Source organism: Bos taurus, chromosome 7 (assembly GCF_002263795.3).
Source record: "Bos taurus isolate L1 Dominette 01449 registration number 42190680 breed Hereford chromosome 7, ARS-UCD2.0, whole genome shotgun sequence".
Classification (NCBI taxonomy): Eukaryota; Metazoa; Chordata; class Mammalia; order Artiodactyla; family Bovidae; genus Bos; species Bos taurus.
Genome location: NC_037334.1, coordinates 65066101 through 65080234, shown reverse-complemented (window position 1 = coordinate 65080234; position 14134 = coordinate 65066101). Strand labels below are relative to the sequence as shown.

The window sequence follows — 14134 nt, the reverse complement described above, 5'->3', positions numbered from 1 at the left end:
GGTCGCGGAGATATGTCTTACCTTTTGTAAGACAGTCATTAGTAAATCTCAAAGTTAAATCTAGGCCTTTTGACTTTAGTTCTATAAGACTCTGCCGTAAGTCTTTGGTATGCATACCAGAGGCTCTTAATGTGAAAATAAAGTCCTCTTTGTTTCTTTCCTGAACTACCTACTTCTTTCTCGAGAAATCAGCATCAAGGACAGAATGGGTGCCGACACTCAATTGGTGTCATTTCAGTTTCCATGGCTAGAATCTTAGGACTCAAATGACTTGATTTTTCATTTGGACCACGTGTTTGTTTCTTTGGAGACACACATTACAAACCACCTTCGGTCAAAGTATCCAGGTTGCTGGAGAACCCTGTTTGTGGCCTAGTTGGATGTGGAGGTGTCTGGTAAAGGGTGGCATGTTACAAGTCACACGAGAGAAACACAAGGTTCATCAATGTTGAACACTGGGAGGGGTGAGACGAGGCATGGAGAGGGAACACGCGGGCAGTGACAGTCAGAGCAAGCTGAGGCCCCAGGGTCCATTTCCAACCTCCGGGCTGAAGATCGCAGGTGGCTGGAATCTCCCAGGCCCACAGGTATCCAAGAAGAGACCTCTCGACAGCTCCCGTGTGGCACTGGAGCCCTGTGGCAGACACGGCAGCTTCCTTTCTGAGGTAGGGAGGGGAGAGGGAGTACCGAGGAAGCAAATCTTGGCTACTTACCTCAGGGCGGACCCCTTGGGCGTCGCAATGCCATAGCCTTTGGAATCCAAGTTACCTCCCACCTTCATGGTGTCGCAGGGTTTCCGCTGCTCAATGTACTCATTCATGGTGGACTCTAGAAGGTAGGCGTATTTGCCTTTGGATTTCCTTACTCGGATCATCCCCTCCTCTGTGGTCCGCACAAACACGGATGGCTCTGCTGACTTCATGTACGTCCACATCTTCTCAAACACGGCGATTTTAGACCTCTGGCCGGGGACAGAACAAAGCTGGAATGAAGCATGGGCTGCACTTGGCATGGAGGTCGGTGCACACACACTAGTGAAAGAGCTGAATGTGGCTTGATCACACATTCATGAGCGAGATTAGCTCAGGAAGAAACAAATTATGAGTGATTGCAAAATAAGAGGCTCTAATTAGTACCAGTAGGCTCCGAAGTACAAATATCTTGCAAATACAGAATGAATAGGAGAACTCAGGATCTTTTAATTACTGCTAAGTAGTTAGATTCCTCTTAAACATGGGAAGAATTAAGAAACTGGGGCTCTGTCTGACTCTTAAAGACATCAAAGGACCTATCTGTTGTTCAATAAGGTCATATTTACACAGTCCTGAAGAAGTGGAGAGCTGACTACAGTTGGAATCTGAGTACATCATTGAAAGACAACAATAAAGAATTCTTAGACCATAGATGCCAAGTTACAGTCATCTCGTATTGCAAGACTGTTCTCAGAATGTAATTTGTTGTCCGATAAAGTTAATAACTTGGGACTTGATATGGTCTTCTGCTAACATTTCAAAAGCCTCTATACCCAGCCAAGCTGCTTTCCTCATTTCCTCCTGAACTCATTTTAGACCTTCCTTCCTTTGTGACTTCAACTCATTTGTTCACTCCCCTGGAGATGCTGGTTCTCTCCAGCCACATTCCGTTCATTATCTCACAGGTCAGAACAAGTAGTGTGTATTCTGAGACTATCTTGGCTCCAAGGACAATAGTTCTCAAATTCCAGTGGGCACCAGCATCCTGTATGGAGACTGTAAATACGCAGGCCGCAGGCTCTAAACCTAGAGATTTTGATTCGGCAGGTCTGGGGTGGGGCCTAGAATAAATCTTTTTCATAAGCTCCCCATGTGATTCATCTGTATGGCCTGTGTGCCCTCACTTGAGAAGGAATGTTGTGAGGATTGATACTCCTCTAGGACACACAGTCCGGTCACTTACTGGATATCCAGGCTAGACTGTTAAGGATTGAGAGCCATTCACACTTGGGCACAGGTCTCAAGTTTGTGGGCACTGCCTGGGGATAGGGGACATCTTTCCTTCCGTGAGTCCTTCACAGAATCTAACCTTTCATCCAGCAGACTCCTGGTCAGGGTCCATGATCCAGGATGAAAATCAGCATTGTCCTGTGTGACGTTATTCCCAAAAAGCGTCCCTTCACTGGCAGGTATTAAATAGATGTATGTTAGGGCTACTGATGTCCAGCTTTTGAAAATGCTTTGTAAATGGACAAGTGTTAAACACATATGTTCATGTGTGTGTGAGTGTGTGTGTGTGTGCATGTGTGCTTAGTTGTGTCAGACTCTTTGTGACCCCGTGGACTTTAGCCCATCAGGCTCCTCTGTCTATGGAATTTCCCAGGCAAGAATACGGGAGTGGATTGCCCTTTCCTCCTCCAGGGCATCTTCCCGACCCAGGGATTGAACCCAGGTCTCTTGCATTGGTAGGTGGATTCTTTACTGCTGAGCACCTGGAAAACCCTAAACACATAAAAGGGACTATATTTTTAAGCTTTTTATTTTGTATTGGAGTATAGGCAATTAAATTCTCCAAGCCAGGCTTCAGCAATACGTGAAATGTGAACTTCCAGACGTTCAAGCTGGTTTTAGAAAAGGCAGAGGAACCAGAGATCAAATTGCCAGCATCTGCTGGATCATCGAAAAAGCAAGAGAGTTCCAGAGAAACATCTATTTCTGCTTTATTGACTATGGCAAAGCCTTTGACTGTGGGGATCACAATAAACTGGAAAATTCTAAAAGAGACAGGAATACCAGACCACCTGACCTGCCTCTTGAGAAACCTGTATATAGGTCAGGAAGCAATAGTTAGAACTGGACATGGAACAACAGACTGGTTCCAAATAGGAAAATGAGTATGTCAAGGCTGTATATTGTCACCCTGCTTATTTAATTTATATGCAGAGTACATCATGAGAAACGCTGGACTGGAAGAAACACAAGCTGGAATCAAGATTGCCGGGAGAAATATCAATAACCTCAGATATGCAGATGACACCACCCTTATGGCAGAAAGTGAAAAAGAACAAAAGAGCCTCTTGATGAAAGTGAACGAGAACAGTGAAAAAGTTGGCTTAAAACTCAACATTCAGAAAATGAAGATGATGGCATCCGGTCCCATCACTTCATGGCAAATAGATGGGGAAACAGTGGAAACAGTGGCTGACTTTATTTTTGGGGGCTCCAAAATCACTGCAGATGGTGACTGCAGCCATGAAATTAAAAGACGCTTACTCCTTGGAAGGAAAGTTATGACCAACCTAGATAGCATATTCAAAAGCAGAGACATTACTTTGCCAACAAAGGTCCATGTAGTCAAAGCTATGGTTTTTCCAGTAGTCATGTATGGATGTGAGAGTTGGACTATAAAGAAAGCTGAGCGCCGAAGAATTGATGCTTTTGAACTGTGGTGTTGGAGAAGACTCTGGAGAGTCCCTTGGACTGTAAGGAGATCCAACCAGTCCATCCTAAAGGAGATCTGATCTGTCCTGGGTATTCATTGGAAGGACTGATGTTGAAGCTGAAACTCCAATACTTTGGCTGCCTGATGCGAAGAGCTGACTCATTTGAAAAGACCCTGATGCTGGGAGAGATTGAGGGAAGGAGGAGAAGGGGATGACAGAGGATGAGATGGTTGGATGGCATCACCGACTCAATGAACATGAGTTTGGGTGAACTCAGGGAGTTGGTGATGGATGCCTGGTGTGCTGCGGTTCATGGGGTTGCAAAGAGTCGGACATGACTGAGGAACAGTACTTGAACTGAACTGATAGGCAATTAACAATGTTGTGATAGTGTCTGGTGGACATGAAAGGGACTCAGCCATACAAAGGGAATATATTTTTTAAAGACAGTTACTACTAGAGTCAGGCAACCTATCTAATCTAGTGATTGATATATAGATTACAGATTTCTTTATACATGTAATATGTCATTATTCCTCACACACAATATCAGGATTATTTTCTTGATATCAACAGGAGTTGGCAAAATACTGACATACATTTAGGTTGTTGTTTGAGCCAGCTCATCTCTAAAGATATTTGGGCCCAGGAAAATTCTAGCTCTCAAGGAAAAATGAATGGAGATAGTTACTGGGAATGTTAGTGAAGCATTTAGTAGAGGGAGTTGTAAGATAGTCTTTAATCAAGTAAACTAGGTGATTTGTTTCATAAGTGGGCACCAGTGTGAGCATTGGCTTGGGGGTGAAGAGCCCTGGGTTCCAGGCTTCTATCTACTGCTAACTTTCCCTATTTGTTCTATGAGGAGTTTCAGTATGGTCACCTTTCAGTTCCTTGCTAACTTGAAATATTTGATTCTTTACATGAAGATTCATCATTCAAGCAACAATGTCCTGGGGAGGGGGAAAAAAAAAGAAAGGAGAAAAGGGATGGAGGATCTCAAATTAGGAAAAGAAATACCCCTGACCAATCATGGGATCTACAGTATATTGAATATTCTCTTATAGGAAACTGAGAAATAGATAAAATCAGCTGTGCCCAGATTCTCAGATCACCTTCCAGGCCCAGAACCAACAAAGCACACAGCAGGGCAATTGCAAGATGCAATTTGACCTGACAGGATGGTCACAGCGGGGAGCGGGGCTGCAGACAGGCTGAGCTGCAGAGTGCTCTGGGCAACAGTATGCGGAAAATTAATATGTCCCCTCCGCCTCACCCCAGTGCTCCCGGCACCAAGGCTGCACTCACAGTCTCCGGGTGTGAACTATCAGGAAAATCTCATCTCCAGGAACACAAAGACAGCGTGGCAGGGAGGATGGGAAAGCAGGCTTGGGGTGTTTGTTCTCAGATCTCTCTATCAGTTGCAGCTCCCACGGCCCTTCACACATCTTAATTAACTGTCGATGGAGGACTGAGTGACTCTGGGTTGGGGCTGCCAAGGAGCTCTCGGCTGCCATGGGGATGACAAGCTGGATTTTTCAGAGATTAAAAAAAAACCAACTGTTCCTAATCAGTTACTAACAAGACTAAAGGTGCCGGTGGGAGCAGGAAGGGAATTGTATATCATACACTCTGCAGTCCTCAAAGCACTTGGTATGGACTAGGGTATGTGAGGGGGTCTAATTCAGTGGAAGAGCTTTGAAGTGTCCATGAATATAGAAATGGAGGGTGTTTGGGGGATCTGTATAAAGCTGAGAAACGTTCTCAGTGTCCCTGGCATACACTCACTTAAGCAGTTGCCTGTAATCTCGTGCTCTCTGAGAGGGATATTTTAATGACCGTATTGGTTCCCTTCTGTGGAAGTGCCCCTGGGCAAGGGATGTCCCTACCCTGAAGAACTCCTTCGTAGATCCCGCTTCTAGGGTCCCGTAAGCGATTTCTGTCTGCTTTGCTAGGTCCTCAGCACTCTCGATGGGAGACACCATCCTCTCCACTGTCAGGAAGGCGGCCAGGTTGGCTGTGTAGGAGGAGATGATGATCAAGGTGAAGAACCACCAGACGCCGCCCACGATGCGGCCGGACAAGGACCTGCAGGCCAAGGGAAGAGATATCAGAAGCACAGACATCAATTATAGAAGGCTGTGTGACAGGTGGCGCTAGTGGTAAAAAACCCAGCTGCTAATGCAGGAGACAAAAGAGACGTGGGTTTAATCCCTGGGTTGGGAACATTCCCTGGAGGCAATGGTAACCAACTCCATTATTCTTGCCTGGAGAATCCTTTGGACAGAGGAGCCTAGCAGGCTACAGTCCACAGGGTTGCAAAAAAGTCAGAGATGACTGAGCGACTTAGCACGCACAAACGTGGGCGGGGCCAAGGGCTGGCCCCAGCTCATCAGCAGAGCTGGCAAGCCCTACTGCACCCTTCTCTTCTGTCAGCAGAGTGTGAGAATCCAAATGTCAGAGCCTCCTGTGCATTTTCGTTCCTTATCGTGGATGATGACTTGTGGGGTTGCCATTCAGGGGTGAGACAGCTCTGCAAGCACATCTTCACACTCACTGTCACACATGCATACACATCGAGACACATGCCAACAAAGAGATATGCCAACACTTGCCCATGAAATCACCAACACGTATAAACATCCTGTTATGTGCAGTTACATATACACCAAAAGTATGAGCATACATATATGAATGCAATGCATTTACACACACGATGCACACATTTGATCATGTCCAGAAATATTTTCAGACTGCCTTCTAGCCAATGCCCTCCTGGCTGGCAAAGGCCACCAAAATGATGGATTAGAAGAAAGGGAGGGGAGATCATTTTAGAAAGAAAAGACACCACCAGCATTCTGTCCAGCCACTTCGGGGAATGTCACTTGTTGAGTGCAGGCACAGTTCCCTTACCACGGTGAAAGAGAACTTGACTGAAGTAAAAGACAAATGATAGTCTAATCTGGATCAAAGTGGTAAATATGACAATCATATATGAGAAATTCATCCTTGAGATTATTGTCCTGTTCTCCTCTCTCATTCGGAGAAGGCAATGGCAACCCACTCCAGTACTCTTGCCTGGAAAATCCCAGGGATGGAGGAGCCTGGTAGGCTGCAGTCCATGGGGTCGCTGAGGGTCGGACACAACTGAGCGACTTCACTTTCACTTTTCACTTTCATGCATTGGAGAAGGAAATGGCAACCCACTCCAGTGTTCTTGCCTGGAGAATCCCAGGGACCAAGGAGCCTGATGGGCTGCCGTCTATGGGGTCGCACAGAGTTGGACACTACTGAAGCGACTTAATGCTAATGCTAATGCTCCTCTCTTATTCCCAAAGCTGTGAAGAGAAACATGACCAGCCAAGAGTTCTACTGTGACTGTTTGGATTTAGCTAGGAGATTTCAAGTCCAGGGCTTCCCAAAGATATTACCAGTGACGTTGATGTTATATGGGCTGATTTTATGTGGTGGCCAGACGTGGCATCAAGTCAGACTCAATCAGATAGTGACAAAGTTATTCCATTACTCCTTCCATCCTGCTCAGTTTGTTAAGGAAGTGTCATCCCGAAGCTGCTGTACCCTTAATCCCTTTATAACATGTACTCTGACAGCCTCAAGCTCAGGGGTGACAATGCTTAACGAGAACCTCATGCTTAACAACGAGAGCAATCACTAGTCCAAACCACCAAGTTTTACTGATAAAGAAACTCAGGAGTCCCAAGTCACACGCACCCAGGCCTGCTGGCTGGCTTGATTGTTGAGACCTTGTCACCCTCTCTGTATTATTCCCACATTCCTGTCTGTTCCACTTTGCTTTGGTTCCTGGGAGATTCCTTTTCACTCTAGGCAGGCAGTGTTCACCCCAAGAAAACCAACAAATACTTATTGCTTGTTCTATGGATGGCACTGTCCTAGATGCTTCAGAGGAAGAGGGACATAAAAGGAGACTTGTTCAAAGGAGTGAAAGCATGAAAGTGCAACGAAACCATGCCCTTTGAAGAACAGCTGCAGGAAGAGGGGAGGCTGTACAGGAAGAAGAGACTTGGAGAGGTGTGTTCACTGAAGGACTGACATGAGGCTTGTGCCACATGACCTGTTCCAGGCGCATTTGGCAGAAGTTACAGGAAACAGATGCTGTCTGAATAGGAGGGGGATGTTTTGATGGCAACGGTGGCTATTATGGGGGTAAGAGAGAGTTTCCCCATTTCTGAAGATGTTCAAGTGATAAATCATTTATAGAGATGTACTTGGTGCCCACCCATGGTTCTCCAGGGTACTAGGTGCTAGGGACACAAAATAAACCAGATAGAGGAAGGACCAAGCATCACATGGGACCAGAGACCAACTGCTTCCTCTTACACACCTAGCTCTGACATTGTGTGTTTGAAATCATTAGTAGGTAAGCCAGGATGCATGGATTCTTTTGGACAGTTAAGCAAGATGAGACACATAGAGGCAAATCGTTTTCCTAATGCCCGAGGAGTCATACGCAGTTGGACTCCAGATCATACTAGTCTTCTGATGACTGGTCCAATGTTCTGTTCACCTTCTGTGCTGTGTGTTAAGTCGCTTCAGTTGTGTCAGACTCTTTGCGACCCCATGGACTGTAGCCTGCCAGGCTCCTCTGTCCATGGGTTTCTCCAGGCAAGAAACTGGAGTGGGTTGCCATGTTCTCCCTCGAGGGATCTTCTTGACTCAGGGATCGAACCTGCATCTCTTACGTCTCCTGTGTTGGCAGGCGGATTCTTTACCACTAGCCCTGTTATAGGTGTGCAGGGTTGTGAGAAGATGCTTCTTTTCCAATTCTGGATGATCACAAGGGCACTTGAACTGGATTTCTTGTTTCCATTCAACTCCCAACCCCCCATCTTCCCACTCCTCTGCCTAATCAGCTCGCCACAAGGCAGCCTGCATGATCTTTTGAAAAACATTGATTACATCCTTTCTTTGTTGCTTAAAACCCATCAGAGCTCTCCTCTTACACTTGGAATAAAATTCAACTCCTCAGTGGCCCTGTGTGGTCTGGCCCTTGGTTCTCTCACCATTGCCGTTACAACATGGATTCTGTAACTCCAGTCACACAGAAATTTGTTTGATCCTTCATACTCAAAAGCCTCTCACCCTTAGCACACGCTGCTCTTTCCCGTGATCAATGCATCAACCCTATTCATCCTTCAGACCTCAGCCTAGTCCTCACTCTTTCAGCGTTCGAGCTTATGACTTTCAGATCCCCATGCAGCTCACATCACAGTTGATGTCTGACATCTATTTGTGTGAGTGACTGTCAGTTGTGCCCCTCGAGCATGTTCTCTGCGAGAGTAAAGGAACTTACAGCTCTTTTGTGCCCTGTGGAATCTCTAGCACCCAGTACACACTCAGCCTCAATAACAAGTGAATTGCATGGATGCCACCTCTTTTAGAACTGGATGGCTCCATTCATGTTAGACTCTAGAGCTCAGGAATAACTTTCAGGGCCAGGATAATTCTAACCTGCTTATGTCTCACCATGTCTGGAGTCATGGCCCCAAACTGTGTGTTCAGGATAGCCACATTATGTGAACTGAGAGACCCAGCTAAGGTTTCCCCACTTGGGGCTCATCTGGTGAAGCTCAAAGTCTTTCCAAGAAAGGTCCTGGACTGTGGGTCCCTTTTCCCTGTTCTTTAATGAATATTTATCAGCTGGGTGTTGAGAGAAGCATACCCTATAGAGGATTCCCCACATCCCCCTACTTGATGAAGATAGCAAAGAAAAATTCTTCTGCTCCACAGCCAGAAGAATAACTGTCATCGTGGAATAGCTGAGGGGCTGGGAGAAGGGGCTCTTTAAAATGAGACATGATTCCAGTGCTTTGTTTATATTCAGGCTATAATATGGAACTTGAGTGTGAGTGAACCCCCTTTCAGTTCAGACCTGGCACAGGCAAAGCTGAGCCTCCACGTGAGAAGTCTGTATGTTCCCAGCTCCATCCCAGAGGCAGGGAGCTGGAGTTATTTAATATTAGAAGCTAGGACTGGCAGTGAGAGTCTTTGCTGCTTCAGTGACCAGCCCCGTATCCTTGGCAAGCTGCCTACCTGGCTGGGCATCAGTCTCCTTCCCGTTTAGTGGGTGAGACTAACCCTATCTCATGGTGGGAAACCAGAATTTTCAGAACTAGAAAGATTCTTAGTCCATTTTTTTTTTCCTTTAATGGATACAAGCTATTGCAATTCAAATGGTAGAGGGGAAAGTACTCTGAAAAGTGCTGTTGAAACAGAAGACATTATTTTGATGATGATGATGTTTCCCCCAGGGAGTCACAGGGCAAAGAACCACTTTTCTTAGTAGGGATGGAACAACTGTAATCTGAACCCGTTGAAGTTCTGCGTAATCACCTGAATTTTATTAGTCTTGTAACTTGGCATAGCTCTTCACCTGAATTTTATTAGTCTTATAATATGGCATAGCTCTTTGCCAAACTTCCTAGGTGATTGAGGAAACACTATGTTCCCCCAGAATTGGCCACAATTTATGTGGCTTGTTGGACTTTTATCTTACTTGAACTTGATTCATAGTCCTGTAGACAGGAGGGGAATGAATGCTCCCATCTGACAGACCAAAGAACCACAGGTCAGGGACATAAAGGGACTTGTCCAGGGTCACGCAGTGAGGCAGAGCTGGGACTAGGACCCAGGACTTTGTATTTCCTGTCCACTCCAGTCACTGCAGAGTACTCCCTACTTCACCAACTTATGATCTGTTTGTAGAAGGACGTGGACTTCCTCACCCCATGACGACTCTATGATGCTGGATCATGGCCAACACTCACCTCTTTTTTTTTTTTTTTTTTTTACTTTGGGACTATTTGATTGATTGATTGATTGAAGTATAGATGATTTACAACACTGTATTAATTTCTGCTCTATAACAAAGTGATTCAATTATGCACCTATTCATCCTTTTTTAATATTCTCTCCTATTGTGGTTTATCATAGGACTGAATATAGTTCTCAATACTATTCAGTAGGACCTTGTTTATCCATTCTGTGTGTAATAGTTTACATCTGCTAACCCCGGTTTCCCACTCCATCCCTTCCCCAACCCCTTCCCCTTTGGCAGCCAGATTCCTGTTCTCTATGGCCTTGAGTCTTTTTCTGTTTCATGTAGATTCATTTGTGTCCAATTTTAGATACTACATATAGGTGATACCATATGATATTTATCTTCCTCTGCCTGACTTCACTCATTATGACACTCTCTAGGTCCATCCACGTTGCTGCAAATGGCATTATTTCATTCTTTTTATGGCCGAGTAGTATTCCATTGCATATGTGTACCATCTTCTTTATCCATAAAGATAAAGAAGATGGACATTGAGGTTGTTTCCCTGTCTTGGCTGTTGTGAATGGTGCTGCTATGAACATAGGGGTGCATGCATCTTTTGGATTAAATTTTTGTCTGGATATATGCCCAGGAATGTTCACCTCTTGTAATGTTCCCCAGAACCTTGGGAATCCACACAAAGCAGTTTGGCCACCATCATCTTCACAGAATTAGAAACCTGTTTGCATTTTTGTTGTTGTTGTTGAATAGCAAGTCACTACAAGTTTAGTAACTCACTGATGATCTCCTAGTTCTGTAGGTCAGAAGTCTGAGTGAGGGTGTCTAGACGCTACTCAGCGTCTCACCAGGCTGAAATCAACGTATTGGCTGGGGCTGTGGCTCTCATTTGGAGGTTGGGTCTTCTTTTATGCTCACTGGCTGTTTGCAGAACTCATCTGCTTGTGGTTGTGGGAATGAGGCCATCATTTCCTTGTTGGCTGTCCACCAGGGGCTGGTCTCAGCTCCTGGAAGCTGCCAGCGTCCCTCATCATCTGCCCCCTCCACCTTCAAGCAAGTGAGAGTGTGGCAAATCCCTTAACTCTTCCAATTTTTCTGACTTCTAGCTCTGGAGAAAACGCTCTGCTTTTAAAGGGCTTATCAGATTGGGTGACGGCCATCTGGATAATCTTAAAGTCAACTGGCTTGGGACTTCAATTACATTTGTCAAGTCTCTTCACAGGAGTACCTAGGTTTGGGTTTGGATCACCAAGAGACAGGAACTTTTTGAACTGCATGTATCATACTGATTATTCACTCATTTTACAAGCATTGCTTATACAATAGGTACTGTTGGGCACAGGGGCTGGGGGAGATAAAAGTGAATACACCACAGTCTCTTCCTTCCAGGAAGAAAATGAGAAAGTGGTGGGCAAACAGAGGCTTTGGGGTCAGATACTTTGATTCTCTGTGGAGTGTTGTGTTTGGAGCAGAGTCTGGAGCATAGCGATCACTCAGTAAAGCCAGTTGACTTTAAGATTATCCAGATGGTGTATTTATATCACTATGTTATATAAATATAATAAACAGTAATTGTAGCTTTATCTTGATCATGTGGCAAGTAAGAAAGCAATACTAAGGGAACACAGAAGCGTTTGCTAAGCAGAGGTTGGGAAAAGTTACCAGTGGAGGAGAAACTTGTACTGGGTTTTGAAGTATGAGTAGGAGACTGCCAAGGTGGAAGAAGGGAGGGGGGCTAGAGATAAGAAGGAGCTGAGTGGGGTATCACCTTCTCTGTGAACTTCCCTGCCTTTGCCATCAGAGCACTGGGTAGCCCTTTCTGTATCTGTGTTATACCACGATCATTCTGCTCTTAAAATTCTAACCATGCTGGGGTGATGATTTAAGATGTCACTATGATTATTTATGGTATTTACTCTTTAACACTGATGATGATGGGTTGAACTAAAACAGAGCCCATAGATAGTGGGAGAAGTAGGCTGACTGGAGAGGTGAAGATATATAAGGATTTGATGATCCATAGGGGCAGAGGCAGTGAGAGAGAGAAATGCTCAATTGCCAGTCCTTGCCCACCGGGTAAATGCATTCTGACGTGGCCTGGGGAGCCAGATGCTGCCTGCTAGATGCTGGTCTCCTCTGGAAAATGACATTTTTTCCCTTTGGTCAGTGAGACACTAAGCATACCATTAAATGCATAACTTGGTGCTAATGAAAGACAGAAAGGATCTGGCTAGACCATCTTTGGGTTCTGATAGTTAGCATTTCCTTCTGGGGCATGGATTCGGATTCACCACAGGCCTTTAAATGTGTATTTCTAAATCTCATAGCTTGGATTTACCTTTCTAGATGAGGTAGTGGGCATTTTTTTTTTTTCTATAAAAGGCCAGGTAGTAAATATTTCAGGCTTTGAAGGCCTTATAGTCTCTGCTGTACTCCTCATCCCTGCTGGTGTAGTGTGAAAATAGCCACAGAAAATGTGCACACACGTGCACATGGCTGGGTTCCATTACAACTTGCATCACAGAAACAGCAGGCTGGATGTAGCCTGTGCCCTGTAGTTCAGTGACTTCTGCCCTCAGTCTTACTCTGAATTGCAGAGATCTTTGATTGAAGTGGATACACTATTTTGACATTTATTTTTTAAATCATCTATCCAGTTATTAGGCTTCCCAGGTGGCGCAGTGGTAAAGAATCTGCCTGCCACACGAGAGGCTTAGGTTTCGATCCCTGGGTCTGAAGTTCCCCTGGAGTAGGAAATGGCAACCTCCTGGAAGGCGCCGGAGCCTGGCAGGCTACAGTCCATGGGGTCACAAAGTGTTGGACCTGACTGAGTGACTGAGCATGCATCCAGTTATTAGTACCACTCACAAACACCTAAAGTATTACAGTGATCCATTTGCCAGTTACTTTTGTGCTATCCTCGTGGAGAAAGGTGAACGCATTGTTTCAGAGAATAGGCTCAGGGGCCAGACAAGACAGGATGGTCCTGCCTTGTTAACTTATTGGTTGTATGATATTGGGCAAGTCATTCAATCTCTTTGTGTTTGTTTCTTCATAAAATGGAGTGCTAGTACTCATCTTGAAGGTATTTAGTAATGAGAAAGAAAAAAGTACCAATGAAGCCTGTAGCTCAGGGCCTGGAATGGGGAGAGTGTTTCAGGATGGAGGTGTGCAGATGGTGTTTGGAGCAATGTCCTGGTTGCAGGTGGGGCAGCAGGTGCTGTGGCCAGGGGCCTTTAGGAAAGCAGATACATGGGGTCAATGTAGGGAGTGGAACGGCGTTAAACAGGAAATTAGCTTCTGATCTCATCAATCTCCCCCCTGCCCAGGACATCTGTCACAAGGAGTTAGATATGGACATTCTTCTTTATTTCAAAAGCTTTATCCAAGATGAAGGAGATAGAAGGGACACCTCCTGTGTGCCTTCATTCAGCTGAGCTCAAGAGATCACTGAACTCAAGCTATTTCCCTTGGTCATCTGCTTCAAGTGGCTATTTTTAAAAAGTAATGGAAACAGGAGCATGAAGGCAAGGACTTGGATGGCCCTCCTCTAAATTACTGAGAGATAAAGGTCCATCTTGACTAATTATTCAGCTGAGCTATGTTCAGAGAGAGGCTCACTTGGTATCAGGCCTTGAGGTTCCCAGGCTGGGGTAAATAACTGGCCAACCACAACAATTCCACTGATGAGTCCCCTTCATCCAAGATGCTATGCCTGAGTGGCAAAGCATCCCATTTTCACCAGCTGCAGATCACGCAGCACTTCCCTGGTAGAGTGGAAGTGAGTCATGTTAATTGCCCAGCTGCTGGTCACTGTGTTCCAGCCCCAGAGGAGGGGGCAGGTCTGGGCTCGTGTGCCGAGTCCCAGGGTGGGAAACTGCGGGCTGGACAACAAGCTCCAACAA

The 14134-nt window shown here is 45.4% G+C and overlaps 1 protein-coding gene across 4 annotated transcripts in view; it reads right to left on the bottom strand.

Annotated features, from left to right (window-relative positions):
- Positions 1-14134, bottom strand: part of GRIA1 (glutamate ionotropic receptor AMPA type subunit 1) — a 348888-nt gene that overhangs the window by 40380 nt on the left and 294374 nt on the right. For 3 of the 4 annotated variants that reach the window (XM_059888223.1, XM_002689318.7, NM_001281913.1), the window contains 2 exon segments: positions 5302-5500; positions 714-961 (listed from right to left, as the gene is read on the bottom strand). In XM_059888223.1, coding sequence (XP_059744206.1) covers positions 714-961; positions 5302-5500 — 447 coding nt within the window. 4 annotated transcript variants of the gene reach the window in all.